This window comes from Glossina fuscipes, unplaced genomic scaffold, assembly GCF_014805625.2.
Source record: "Glossina fuscipes isolate IAEA_lab_2018 unplaced genomic scaffold, Yale_Gfus_2 27, whole genome shotgun sequence".
In the NCBI taxonomy this organism is placed as follows: domain Eukaryota; kingdom Metazoa; phylum Arthropoda; class Insecta; order Diptera; family Glossinidae; genus Glossina; species Glossina fuscipes.
Window position 1 is genome coordinate 10,887,729 of NW_023998422.1, and position 15,264 is coordinate 10,902,992.

General features: G+C 34.3%; 1 protein-coding gene across 2 annotated transcripts in view; it reads left to right on the forward strand.

Annotated features, from left to right (window-relative positions):
- Positions 1-14,804, forward strand: part of LOC119636063 (protein Wnt-5) — a 216,966-nt gene extending 202,162 nt beyond the window's left edge. For both annotated transcript variants that reach the window (XM_038031152.1, XM_038031153.1), the window contains exon 6: positions 14,620-14,804. In XM_038031152.1, coding sequence (XP_037887080.1) covers positions 14,620-14,804 — 185 coding nt within the window. The remainder of the gene's footprint in view (positions 1-14,619) is intronic.
- The last annotated feature ends 460 nt before the right edge of the window (positions 14,805-15,264 follow it).

A 15,264-nucleotide genomic window follows, 5' to 3' on the forward strand; every position in this document is an offset into this window, starting at 1 on the left:
CTAATTATATGAATTTCAGTGAACTTAATTTCAACATTTTCTACTAATTACATGTAAACGAGATCAAAAATGCAGAAATTTTATTATCTTTTCAGTTTCATTTTGTTAAAAACAAAGCAACATTTGCTATTATCTTATTAACATTACACTAAACTGAACCCTCTTTTATTAGCAGAGCATATATATATATATATATATACATATAAATAACATACACAAGTTGCAGTGTCTAAATGATTTGATGATATACATGCTAATATAAATTTATTTATGTTTATGTAACCTTCTCATGCAACTTACGAATGTATTCGAATGAATATTAAAAACATTTATTGAAAAGAAAATGAGAAAATCTTAATGTATTTAGATAAAAACTCTTTCCCGCATTTGTACGATATGTTGGGGTGTGTGTAAGCATTTATACGATGGCAAAATAAAAGAGTTAACGATCTATGAGTGGAATGCTTTTATTTGCTTTTCTTTTTTTTTTGGATCAAGAATTGATTCCTTTATGAAGTCTATCTTCCCCCCTCACCAAGTCGCTTAATGCAGTTCATGAGAAAAGATCTTTCTGTAAACAAATTCTTCATCACTTTGCTTTTTGCGAATCTTCTTCATTAAAAAATTTAAAGCTATGTCTCTCCAATACAAATATTGCTCTCAAGTGAACTTATTTTGAAAAAATTTGACTTAAGCTTCTCGGCTTTTCTCTCATAGCGAAACGTCTTTGTTAATGGACGGCTTGTAGGGATGGTTTGTCAAGTCAGATACTCCCCATACAGCTACCGTGAACGATTAAAAGGATGCTGACTTGATAAGAAGTGAAGCCGCCGATTTCCGGTATCCTTTTCGACACGAATTAATCAAAAGGATCACAACTCGTTGTGCATTTCGTTACTTAGCTGATCGCATCTTCATATCACTTCGTCACGGATTAAATTTGCAGATAATCTTTAACTGTGCACTGGACCGTGTACAGCTCAACAAGTTGATATTGTTTTTTTGAAAACAACAAACTTTTACGATAATTCATAGCGACTCTGAGATAGGTCAGATTCTACGGTTGTCTTTATGTCGTTATTATTGGTCGTTGATTTTTGGCGACCGAGCACCTCAGTTGTGAGATCAAGGTCATCTGGTACGGAATTTGATGGACAACTGTCTACTGCGAAACACACTATCATTATTTCACGGGGTCTGCAATGTCGGAGTTCCACGTAAGCACTCATACTATGTATTGGTGCGAATTTGCGATCGTTCCGTTTTCAATGAAATTAATTTTTAAAAAAAGGTTTTCAATACTTTTAGGCCTTATAACCTAGGCCTTATATAAAAAAACAAAAAAAAAAAAAACAAAAAAAAAACAACAGTAAAATATTAACCTATTAAACCTGTTAAAGCTCCCGATATTGTTAATAACAAAATTTCCTCTCTGACGACATATTTACAGCTAGATATCTTTCGCTTATGCAATACACGGCCTGAGAAGCGACCTTCTCTGAGATGAGATATATATCAACCGCTTGAATGTCTTATTACGTTTTCTCTATTGAATCGGTTCTGTGAATTGCTGTAACAATGGGATGACATGCAAGTTTTTTTTTCCTGGAGATCCAGATATCTGTTCTTTAAACAGAATCATTAAAAATGTGTATTTTCTTATACGAACAAAGTCGCCAATTGTCGGTGATGCTTTTCAGGTAACGAGACAGACAACAGCGGTGTTTATCATTGTTTTAGTAAAGAAAAATTACTAATTTTTCCTTATATTCAGATTCTGTTTATATCTGCTAGAACTTTGATACTTTCCATTTGGGTCAATTGATCTCTTCCTCACATGACATACGGAATGAGTTCTACATATATGGCATATACGATAGGGTGCATAATAACCGGCGGAATTTTACTCAAGTTTTCATTTACTGAGCTTTAGGAAGGAGGGAATAAACCATAATGCAAACCTTTGCAATTCAAACCGCATTTGAATTTCCTCACTTTCATTACTCATTTACTTTATTCACGTCCTGGACACTTTTGTGATATTGTATCATCGATCTCTTACGCTCTTCAACTTTTTCAAGCCTTCAATATTGTCATTCGATATGCAATTATCATGTGATGCCAAAACTGACTTAGACCTTACAAGGTTTGCCTAGTAATCAAATGATATGTTTTTACGCTTTGCCTACTCTTCGAGCGAGGACTTTTTTTAGACTTTCTCCTAACACATCACCTATTACTGTACTATTATTTCATCCTTTGCGAGGGATTCAAGAAGAAGAGTCTCTTTTCTATTCCGAAAAAAACTTCAGGGCAACCTCTTCAGCCAGTGAAGTCTCTTTAGGTTTTTTCCTAATACGCGCGATATGGAGAACAAGAATATCTTCTGCATTCCAGGAAAGATTAAGTATAGCCGTTTCGGTCACTGAAGTTTGTTTAGACCTTTTCGTAATACACCAACCATTATATTGTCGACTAACGTTAAGAAGTTAAGTTAAGAAGACGAATGTCTTTTCCATTTCAGAAGAGATTCACTACAGCATTTTCGACCGATGAAGTCAAATTTAGACTCTTTCTAATAGAGCTTATCTTCGGTCACCCATTGCTTGTCTTTTTTTTTTAAAGTAATCAGGGAGAACGGAGTCTTCTTTAATCCTCAAAGCATTCCGGATAATCTCTTCAATGCACTCGAATTTTTTCCTAATATAGACAATAATTCCTCATCCGATTGTTACTCAGTTTTTAACATCTAATATAATCTCTATTTTATCCGTGGCGAACACTCGTTAATTGTACTTTTCAGATTTACCTTTGACTCTGACTCAACTAACTGAAGAGTCATTTTGCTTAAAGCTTTTTTTTATTTTTATTTTTATAGTTTGAAGGCAACCAACTACTAACTAACGGGCAGAGTCCGTGTAGTCTGTGGAATTTTTGAAAATATGATTTTGTACTTTTCGTATAAACCTGGCTTGGTTTGGGTATGCGTGGTCGCGCATGAATGTCGATCAAAGATTGATTGCTTTCCGTTTTGCCCTCGTATGTATTGCGGCATTCAGGGAATGAACATTAATACGTTTATATCTTACTTTGTTTTATTTGTCATTTATGTAATGACTGTTTGTCAGTAATTAAAAATTAAACTTTACTTTAATCTCTTTGTCTCTCATTCCCACACTCCTTCCATATTTAAGTTAACTAACGACAGCACAACAGCAATGGCAGGCTTATAGATGAAAGAATGAATGAAGTTCTGAAAGTAAGATTAGTTTCACAAATGAGATTATGATGAAATAAGTGATTATTTAATAAGTATTTTGTTGAAATTCAACGTGAACATATATGTATATATATATGTACACACACACATACATACATACATACATACATATATATATACGCATGTGCAAATTTTATATATAATATGAATATGTATGAAGAGTAACTTTTCGTATTTAAAATTTAGTCTTTCATTAATATCGGTTACTTGGTATTTGGAAAATTTACAAATGAATTAATTATTGCAATTAGATTTAAAGGGTAAAGAATGAATGAAATATTCATTAATTGAATTTTCTCAAATATGACAATTGCATAATATTTCAATTTTAATATTTATAGAATTTAACGAAAAAAAAACCTCATATGATCTCGTATGATGCATCTAACTGATTGCCTGACTGACTGACTGACTAACTGACTAAATAACTACTACTACTACTACTGCTACTATTGCCTCTCGAAATAGTATTGAAATTAACAAACAAATGAAAACACAACGGAAGCCAATTTAAATGCTTGCATATAAAATAGTTTTCTATTTCTCTATGAATTTGTGCGCTAATATGTTTGTGTGTTTATGTTATGTGAAGAGTTCATTTGTTCATCACACACAAATAGTTGCCATTTATTTGAAATTCACTAAATAAATAGCTAGCGTTCGCAAATACTCTGTTGCATGCCATTGTTGATTTTTATACACTAAACTAACACTCGCAGACAAACTACAGCTGCAGCTATAAGTTTGTTAAGTTAATCATTAAATTCGTTATTACTGCTAGTGTGCCGCGCTAGGTAGATAGGTAGGTTGGTAGGTGGGTAATGTAAAATGCTTCGTTTGATTTCTTAACATCTTCAAGGACCATAGTCAAGCTATAAAAGCAAACTTTTCCATTTAAGAGAGAATTTTTGCCTTTTACTTAGAGAGTAATTTAAAATATTTTCGCTCTATTTATTTTTTTTTTTTTTCTTTGTTTTACAGTCTTAAGGTTCGATAAAAAATCTTTAAACATTCAACGTGTCAAGGCTTCCCACACAAAATTTACGGGGCGGAAGAAAGCATAGGTAGGGCAGGATGCAGGACAGCATTACCCACCATACTGCAGAAGTAGCTAACTTTGCGACAACCGCCACAATACTTCCGATCGTCTGATCTGTTGTCTGTATTAACATAAAATAGCTTTCCGCTACACAAGCGTAGCCGACTTTGACTAGATGACTGGAAATATTACTTAATAAAAATTACTTTCTGTTACGCAAAAGGGGCAACAAAATGTTGATAATTGTTAGGCCTATAATTAAATTCTTCATATTTTTTGATACGATCCAAATTCAATCAAATTATTGAAAATATATTTGTTACATGGCTTAGTAATGGCCTTAATTTTGCCTTTTATTGACCCATTTTCGCACATTTTCGACATTGCAGAGCTGCTGCTGGTCTGCTAGATATCATCGCACCTTATAAACAACTGAAATTTAAATCGTATAAACATTATAGTGAAAACTATATACATATATATATATCTAAAGTTTCGGAAATATTGAATGCAACACGAAAATTTTACAAAATGAGAGAATTTTACTAGGTCCGGCTTTCTTTCTATAAGAACCTAAAGTGATCAAGTAAGCCAGAGAATAAATGCTTGGCTCTTTGGGAGAAATTTAATTAATTTGTTTATGTAAGTGCTTAAAATGACGAGAAATTGCATTTCTTTGCAATTGTAAAGAGGCAGATAAGCTCGACATATCTTCTTTTCGGATGGTAGCTTCATGGTAAGATCGGGTAAACTTGTGCGCATATCTAGAGGGTTAAAGGATTCATAAGGATTTCATTTGGATTATTGCATTGTTATTCCAGCCGGAGGCAATCGAACTAATCATGTGCTAATCTACTCATTACAACTGCAAGTCCCACCTAAGATACTGAGTTGAATTTAATTCTGTCAGCTAATTCGTATATCGCTTTGATTACTCATGAATAATGAACTTTCTAAGCCGGTATATATTAGTCACAAAATAAATTCAAGGTTTGGCAGAGTTACTAAAATCTACGCAGTAGTAGTATCTGGATCGTTTCAATACTCCATCTTCATTAAGTACCTTAATCCGATCTTTGCTGTTCTTTCTAATATTTTAGTTGATATTTAATGCTTTTCTCGCCTAATCTCACCATCACCAGCCCGCCAGAAAAATGCTTACCTTCCTAATTCAAGCAATATTCTAGCTAGGTTTAGTTATACTCGTCTGTCCATTTTTTCTGTTTTTGAATCTTCCCCAGGTCGTAAGAGACGAATCCGCTCGAAAAGATCAAAAAAAATTAAAACCTTTTCTCTTCGTTCGATAATATGATACGCATTTTGAATTGTCGTCATCGGAATTTTTTGAATTAAATTTTGAATGATTAGAAATGAATATATTTATAACATAAAAAAAAATATTTGATTAAATGAAAAATATAATGAATAATAGTTTTTTTAACGTTCAGCAGCCATGTCAACAGCTTTATGTTAGCTGTTTATTATGTTCATAATTCTATTTATATTGATAAACATTTTTTCTAAGCAAGTGGCGGTTGCCTTGACTTTGAAAATTTTGCTAGCGATTTGACAATAATCTGCTTAAGAAACACGTGTATATTTTGGGAATAAGATAAGTGTGTGAAAGCTTTTTGGGCAAATTATTTTTATTTAATGTGCGATGTCTTCAATCGAAGCTTTTATTGCTTAAGAATCATTGATTTAAAAAAAAGAAAAACCAAAAAAAAAAAAAAAAAAAAAAAAATATTAAAACTGACGATAGTTTTGTGCCCTTACAAAATGTAAATCATATTTACGGACAAATGAAAAAGTAAATAAATAATATAAACCTTATAATGCAAATCGATCTGAAGCTTAATATACAGCATAGCAAACTAGGAACGAATACTATTCAACCAATCCCACAAATGACGATGATTACGAGTACCTTGTGCTAAATCGAAAATTAATAATAAATAGCTTGTGGATATGCATGCGCAGAAGGGTAAATGGAATGTAGCCGATCCCGTTAAGTTTCACATATCTAACTTTTTAAATTTTTTCAAAGCTCTTACGTAATAAAAAAATTAAAAAAATTTTAATTACAATCAAACATTATTATAAAGTTTTTTAACCTCTTGAAAGTTTGGAAGGATACTTTTCCAAGATTTCAATATAATGTAATCCCGCTTTCTTTATTTCCATCAGAGGTGCGTGGTTAGATGGTACGATATTCACGTATCGAATACAAGCATATTCATGATCCTTCGAATTCCTTTTATATATCTTACTTATTATTATAGAAGGATTTCAGTAAATATTTACATTATATTTTGTTACATATCGAACTACATACTTCTGTTGGGTGCGTATGTATGTATTTATGTATGCCTGTAACCATTATGCGCTAGTTTATATGTAATAGTTTAAACTGTTTACCTAAAAGGACATTGATCCAATGTGCGAGAGCGCGGTGATGCGTGGGCGAGTATGAGGTGCACGATTGTATATATATTTGCCTTTGTACGCTCGATTGCATAACAAAGATGATTTAACTACAAGCTGTCTCCTGATGTTATTCTTGCTTTGAAAAGAGCAAAGCAAGAATTTCACTTAATGCATACAAGATATAAAGGAACAAAAAAGGAAAATAGAAAAAATGAGGAAAATATATTCACAACCTCATCCGGGTAATTGAATGAAAAGAAAATAAAAGGAAAACACTAAAAAAAAACAAAAAAAAAAAAAAAATGAATAAATAAAAGGAAATAAAATTCAAGTCAAGTTTTTTCAATCTTTTTTGTTGTATAACGTCAAAAGTATTAAATTTACATACATATCTAGCCAAGTGAAACGACACATACTGTCTGTATATGGATGGGGGCAATTCTGACAGTTGTTTTACTATGTTTAGTAAACGGAAAGTAGTCAGTGTGTAAAGAAAAGCAAAACAAACGATTTTTATGAAATCGAAATCGATATTCATGTTGATTTAGTAGATAAGGATCAAACAAACAGCATACCAGAATTGTTTTAATACACATCATATCACATCATGGCTAAGCATATATCCACACTAACTATATATATATATATATATATATATATATGTGTGTGTGTGTGTGTGTACAACAGAACTAATTGAATTCCTTTTAACTTCTGTTAAGGGTTGCATCTCAGTGTTTATTTATTTTTTTTTGCATATTCCAACCAAAGTTAATTTAAATGCAAAAAATAACATAGAAAATTTCTTTGCCTTGGATCGAATCCGTAATACCCATCATCTTAATAAATAAAAACAAAAAAAAATTTGCATAATTCCTACCCTTTATCAAAGACACTTACTTAAACCTTTTTAGTTCTTTCCCATGTTTTCTATTCTTTCCTCCTTTGCTTTTGTTTTCAGCTCTGGTAAAGCTGCTAAAGACAAAATTTCCATCATTTTCAAGGCTCTTCTTGTGGCTACGTGGAACTTAAAATGTAATCCTGTGTGCTGCAACTTTCGAAATTCAAGAACGCTAAACATGTACGGACAGACAGACTGACATTGTTAAAGTTGCCTAAGAATCTCATGCAGATCAAGATATGGTGGAGCGAGCTTTTCCACTGATCTAATGTCTAACGATTTCAATGAGTGAAATCTCCACCATCTGACTCAGAAAAGTTTTACTTTATTGAATTTCTATTGAAACGTAATGAGACGGTTAATAATACTAAGTGAAATTAAAAAATAAATAAATTTGCAGAAACGCTCGCAACCGAAACAAGAGGAAGTTTCTAAATTCACCGCAAAGATTTGCTATTTAGTAAATCATTTCATTCCGCTGCTCGCTAAACTTTTGTGTTCGCACTCGATACTTAAGGCTACCACACCTACTAATACAAAAGGAAGACGATCAATAGCATATTGCGTCGCATGTCTTCTTAACATACCGTCAGAAATATGAAAAGCACTCGGCTGAGAGTTGCTAATGCATTTACCATTTAGTCCAGACCTGGGCTGTGGTTACTAGCTCTAGTTGGATTCAGGTTGCGGCTTTTCTCTCAAATAATTGGATTGTGGCCGGCCTTCCGGCAGCCCCCAGTTGCCTGGACTTCAATGAGAATTTTTTCACTAGAAACCAAAAGAGTTTTCTTCTCCACGAAAGCATGACATTGTTGAAATCCTGCCATAAAATTTCAAAGGTATCTTCTCTTCTGCTCTTCTCACCAGCCCTTACTAAGTCTAAGGCTTTTTCGTTGTTACAAACGCCGTAATGCGACTTGTATGCTTCCATTTTTGGAAGTATGCATGAGAAAAAGGAAAAAAAAAAAAAATAAATAAACGGTTTTTATGAAAAACAGCATCATTGGATTCAATTTGATATCCCGTTGGTAAATATTTGTTTATAAATCACTACATAGAACAGCTGTGGCCAAAAAATGAAAGGAGATATGATTCATTCATTCACTCATTCATCCATTCGTTCATTCATTCCGTAATCGTTCTCAAAAATCATCACTTTGTCTGTGAAGTCATGCGGTGTATTGTCGTGCTCTTGTTAAGACGAAAACTATTCAATCATTGGCAGACAATGTGTCTGTCTGTATGTGAATAATCATTCAAATCAGGACATTATTACGATTATCCTTTTGTCGTTTACATAATGTGTAGAGCGCAGCGGATTGGCAGAGGAAGAGAGACAGCCAGGAAGGGGTGTAGCAGATAACTTTATATGGTTTTTCCTGTTCTTTATTAAATAATGGATTACATGAATTGTCATCTTTGGCCGTCTCTATTAGCATATCACATAACGAAACCAACTGACACGTTATCAACAAAGTCAATAGTACAAACTATTCTCAATATAAATTGAAGTGAAGTGCAAATTTTTGTTTTTTTTTTTTTTTTTTTTTTTATTTGCTTGTTTTTGTTTTTATGCGCATTTCACAATTGAAAAAAGAAATTAGAATGTTTATCATGTTGGAAACAGAACTGTCTCTCGTCATGATTACAACTTTAAGGAACATTCAAGTTGGCTCCACAGCTTTATCTAAAACCTTGGCCTCGTACTGCAAACGCACTTGCTTTTAGAAAAGCTTGGACATGTGCTACCAACCAGGCTGTGTTTTTTTTCTTATGGTCAGCGCAAAGCAGGTTAACCGACAAGGCGGGGCTTGTTTGATACGTTAGCTCCATTGTGAATTATTTGCCTGAATGAAAGCAAAGATTATTATTTAATAAAAATGATTCAAGCACGGTTGTAATTACATCTGGCGGGAACGAAAGTAGTCCCGTTTGACTGCGTCTTTTTAAGGTAATTCTTAAATGATCTCTGTTTTGTTCACGTATGAGTGTATACTTTGGTATCTGAGTGTCCAAGATACGAAGGGCTTCATGTTTGCTGACGATACAAATATTTTCTATTCGTTTAACTCCATCAATGGTATAGCAGGCCTTCAATCGGATTTAAACAGTTTGTTCTCGTGCGTATGGCAAATGGCTGAAGTTGGAGGCTGTACACTAAGTAAGTTATATTTTTCTTGATTTTTGTGGTTTAAAATTAACTGATAATTACAAGTCGAAAATTGTCGCTGGATTTAATAAATTGAAAGTTATCTTTGATCCAAAGATACCATCGAAAGGTTCATATACTGAATCAAACATCGATAAAGCCCAATCGCGGGGAAAAGTCATAAGTTATTGATCTACGCTTTGTAAAGAGATGGCCGAAGAAATTCCCTGACCCTTGTTTTACTAAACGTTTTCAAACTGCTGCAGTTCTACCACTAGAATTGTAGTACTCATCCATAGTCAGCAAGCTACAGATAACTTTGTTGATTTATCGTGGATACACTATCTTGTCGGATTAACCCCATGGTGCCCGATGACATACGGGTTAATTTTGCTTAACCGACGCCCTCCAGAGAGTTAGACAATCCCTATAACCTAAGGGCCTAAACTACACTGGAGAAACCAGATATGTTTATTGTGTGCGGCTCAATAAATCCACTCTGGGATTGAGACCTATCATTACAACCATCACGATACCGGACGAAGGTCCGCAAACAGCAGTCACGACTCACACGTTGCTTGGCTGAAAATACTAGCTTCTACTGCAGTTTCCACATGTTTCCCCACGAAGGGTCTTGGCAAGCACCAATATGCAGTACACCAATGCTGTCACCTCTGCCCGCAGGTACTCGTGATATAGTGAGTGAGCTCCTGATCCCCGTGGAGCTTAAAGTTAGACTATAAACCCTTTAGCCTTACTTTACGCGACATAGTCATTCTTGCTTTCGGATTAATTATAGAATCCCGGCTAACCAACGCTGGACTGCCCTTCTTCAAGATATGGTAGCATCGGGTGCTACAACTGACATGGCGGGCGGTACCATGCGCTCGGCTGTTACTACATCTACGCATTTTGCCTTACCAGTTACTAGCTGGTTGGTTAGTATTATCTTCTTAGCAATGGTCTATAAGAAAAAAGGTGCTTCTTCCAGTGTACATCTAAGCTGCCTTTCAGAAGACTTGTCGCCAAGTTATAGACAGTCCAAGCCTTACACTCTTCTTCGCCGGTCCAGACCACATCCAGGGATCACCACGAAGAGGTGAGAGTTTCGGCACATCCACGTTCCCCCAAAAGCATCGTTATCAAGCCCCCAGTTATAAAGCTACAGAAGTCGCATCGATATAACAAAATCGCTGACTTTGTTACTTTTTGCTCTGCGCGGTCTAGGGTTGAATTCGCGTTCAGAACTTGCTGCTGATTGATTTACTTACTGTAGAAAAAAGACACTGTACGTTGGGAGTAATCCTTATTTTAAAATTGATAATCACAAGCATAACATTTTCCTCACTCCTTCTTCAGAGAATCTTATTTAATGTACGCGGTAGACATACATTATGAAGCAATTCATTTATGGCAGTGTCGACAAAACCATCAATTTCATAACCGTTTCCGTGCGCTTCAAATAATGCATGATAGTAATTTTTATTTGCGCGATCCTTCAACCGATTCTATTAATGTCATTGGGAGTGCCGTCCTGCGGGTAAGCCAGTAAGATCCTGCTTGTATCTTTAAATTTAAGCAGAATTATATCTTTGTGTACTAACGCCGTATACATTTAAGTGCAGCCTGTATGGTTAAATGATATCCATTTACTTTTATTGCTGTGCATCCTTACTGTAATTATACTCACTATCATTGTCATTCCATTCATTTTGTTATAATGAATTACGTATTGTTTGTACTCTTGTCTTGTTGTACATTATTTAAATTTTTATTGTTATCTAATTACTTAAATCCTAAGTGTACTGGCTGCTATCTTCAACGTTATCCATTACTTTTCCTTATCATATTTGTACTCATAAGTTGCATGTTGTTTAGTTTTAAGAGATTATGTATCGGCTGATAAGTTCTATTTCTGACTGGATAAGTCAGTAAAGTCCAAGCCGAATTAATATGACTTCAACAGATTGAAGCGTGCGGTCCCGCTGTAGAAACAGTGAATCTTAAGTGAGAAGATAGAATGTTGGGACCCATTTGTGAAAGGGTTCGCAATAACTTCGTAATTCTTCTCTACACTTTCTCTCAAATGTAAATATCTCCTCTCTCTTATGGTGTAATGTGCATATACGCTAAACCAATAGGCATATCAAGACAGTTTACACACTGTTGGGATATGTATGTGTAGTACACATAAATGACTCCCGGGGTTTCCTTTTTCAGGACTGCTCAACTAACTAGGACTAAATAGGACTGGGATTTGTTAATATGCAGCTAGGGTAAGCGCCTACCAGTCTACTCGGCCTGTGCCTATGTCTCTTTAGTTAATCATCATCACCTTACCTTATAAAATTCACCATCGTTTACATGTGTTATGCATGAAACACTTTTACACACAATTCATTTACACTTTATTGCTCCATCGCAAGTACAATTCGATCTACTATCTGCAAAATGTTTTGATGAGCTTCGATCCGAGAGCTGGTCGGCTCGGATTAGCCAAAAGCCGAATAGGACGAAAATCGTATACCGACATAGCTCTAAGTGTCTAATCACCGCCATTACCAGCCAATTTCTCAATCTCATCTGAAGTGACTGCGTTCTCTTGTCCAATGAGATATAAGATACCTGCCGTACCGGTTAGAGTCGCATACCAAAAATTCTGAACCTAGTTTTATTGTACTTAGGGACATGTAGAATACATTTACCTCCTCCTCCTCCTCCTTTGCTCTTTAACGGCACAGAGAAATGAAATCATTGCTCTTTTGTTTTTTTGCAACACGAAAATGCTTACAGTTATAGCTTAATAGGGTTTAGTTCTGTTGCGTTAGCATTGGAATAATAGCACAGTTTAGTGCAGCTTTAATTATGACTGCTAAAGGCATGAATTTCAACATACGTGAAACTACAAACTCTATAAATTCCTGACTAAACACTAGCTGTGTGCATATTTCACTCTTTTTTTTTTTTTTTTTTGAAAACAAAGAAAAATAATATATGTAGGTTTTTCAAAAAAAAAATTCCTTTTTATTAAACCATTACTCACTTCGGGCTTATAACGCATTTGCACTCGTACCGTAAGCGGCTTAAATATAAAATATTTCATTAAATTTCACTCAACCGCATAAATACAAGTCAAAATCAATGTCATTACGTTTAGAGATTTTTTTCCTCTTTCTCTTTTCCCTGTTGTTGTTCTGCTATATTGACAAACGAATGTTGATTATTTGCCTGTCTACCATTTGTCTATGGTTATGCATTTTGTCTGAAATATTCGAGAATATAAATGGCTGTGCGCTGCCCTTTGTCATGTGGCTCACGCATCACTGCACAATTGACAATTGTATTACGGATATTTTTGGAAGTTTCGCTTCTATCATATATTCAAACTCGTGTACATACCGTACGATGGCTATTCGAATAAAAAGTATTCAATTTCAAACTTACGGGTACATATCATCAACTTGCATGTATTTTTATATGAATTGTTAAAAACAACGCAAAAAAAGAAGAAATCGAAGAGGAAACATGAGCAGTTTTCAATTTGTGCTTCAAAGCGTAAAAAATTATACTGTCTGCGTTTTACATTTAATTATTTAATCTTCACGTTTCATTTTGCTTTCTCCCTCGTAACTGATTTCATTTAATAGTCAGTCGTAGCATAACATAAGATTGAAATAATCTAGTGATGTTTCCTAATGTAATCCTCCCAAAAATACTGTACATGTTGTGAAAAAGCATATAAAAATGATCAAAGCTAAGCAATAGGTAGGCATTTTGCCCGACAACTATGGTGAACTATGTCAAGTAATAATAGTAGTAATAGTGTTATTACTATACAAGTACCAGTATTAGGCTATAAATACTCGTCGCGCTACTATATAAGCACTTGCATTACGCTGTAAGTACTCGCATGACATCGCTATAAACATGTATACTTAACCTTATTAGCACTTGCGTTACTTTGGCATCATTACTTACACTAACGAACAAATATTCGCATCACGATGTTAATAGTTGCACTACTACTTGGCCGTCGAGAAGGAGATCGTGATCACATAAAACTCGGCAGACGTTGCTAAGCAAATCTTTCTTTCTATTATCTTCTATTACGAAGCGTTGGGAGAATCGTTTGATTAGCGTAACATGCTGCTGTCATATAGACAGAAGAGAAATTAATTTAAGTATTTTTCATAAGAAATCTATCTTGACTCCGTGACAATAATGAGAATAAATGAAATAAAGAGAAATAATGTTCAAAACAAAATAAATCCTTTAAGCACTTTTTTCAATATTCTTGTTCTAGATTTAAGTAAAAGGAAAACTTGTCCGAGAATAATTTTTATCTTTCATTAAGTAATTGTCTTGTCAACCATAACAACTGTAGCAGATCTCTTCTTCTTTTCATTTTCTTTGTCGCTTTGCAACTTCAAAAAAAAATCTTGCAAAACTTTCGCAAGAATATGAAACTTTTATCAATTAATTTGTCTTGTGCACACACACACACACACACACACGTACGTATAAGGACTGAAAGTAAGTGATACCATCATCCTTCGACAGCTTTCATTAATGTTAATGACAGAGAAAGAGTAGAAGTTAATAAATATGAACGCGGGTCAATTGCACTCCATGTGCCGAAGAAGAAGAAAAAAGAAGAAGAAGAAGAAGAATTATTATTGATGGAAAAAATATGCTCAAGTTTCTTAAGTCATTGATAGCATCTGGTACTTATTAAAAGAAAAATTTATTTATTTATTTATTTATTTTTTTTTTTTTCGTGTATTTATATTCTTAGCATAATTAATAAATTATTTTCTCTTTTGCAGGTTCGCCGGAAATGGCTTTCATACACGCTTTGGCCGCAGCTACAGTTACTAGTTTTATAGCACGTGCTTGTCGTGACGGGCAATTAGCTTCGTGTGGTTGTTCAAGTGGTTCACGACCTAAGCAACTCAACGATGATTGGACTTGGGGTGGTTGCGGGGACAATTTGGAATATGCTTACAAGTGAGTACATGCCTTAAACCAGTCAGTATGACTTCAAATGCGATGCAAGTTCATTTAATCGCATTTTTTTTTTTTTTTTTTTGTTTGGTGTGTACTCCGTCTTGTCAACTACTGTTACCTAGAAACTTGTTATAAAAGTAAGTGCAATAAAGTGCAAACGAAATCCTGACTAACCAACGATCATTATAACGGCGGCAATGTTCTGAATTTTGATTAGGATTTATTAGAACCACCTCGGCACTTCAGTGTTCCGCTTGTATTTAACCAAAAAAAATTTTTTCTTACTTTAATTCGCTTTAAAGCAAATAAAATTTTTTATCTTGGTTCAGTTGATTGTTCGCAATTTTCTTAATCATACAAAGCAACAATTAAAAAAACAAGCAAGTAAAACAAAAAACTCACGTCATTACATATGTTTTCACTTTTAAGGCGAACGTGTGTAAATACTCATGCCCCCCCCCCCC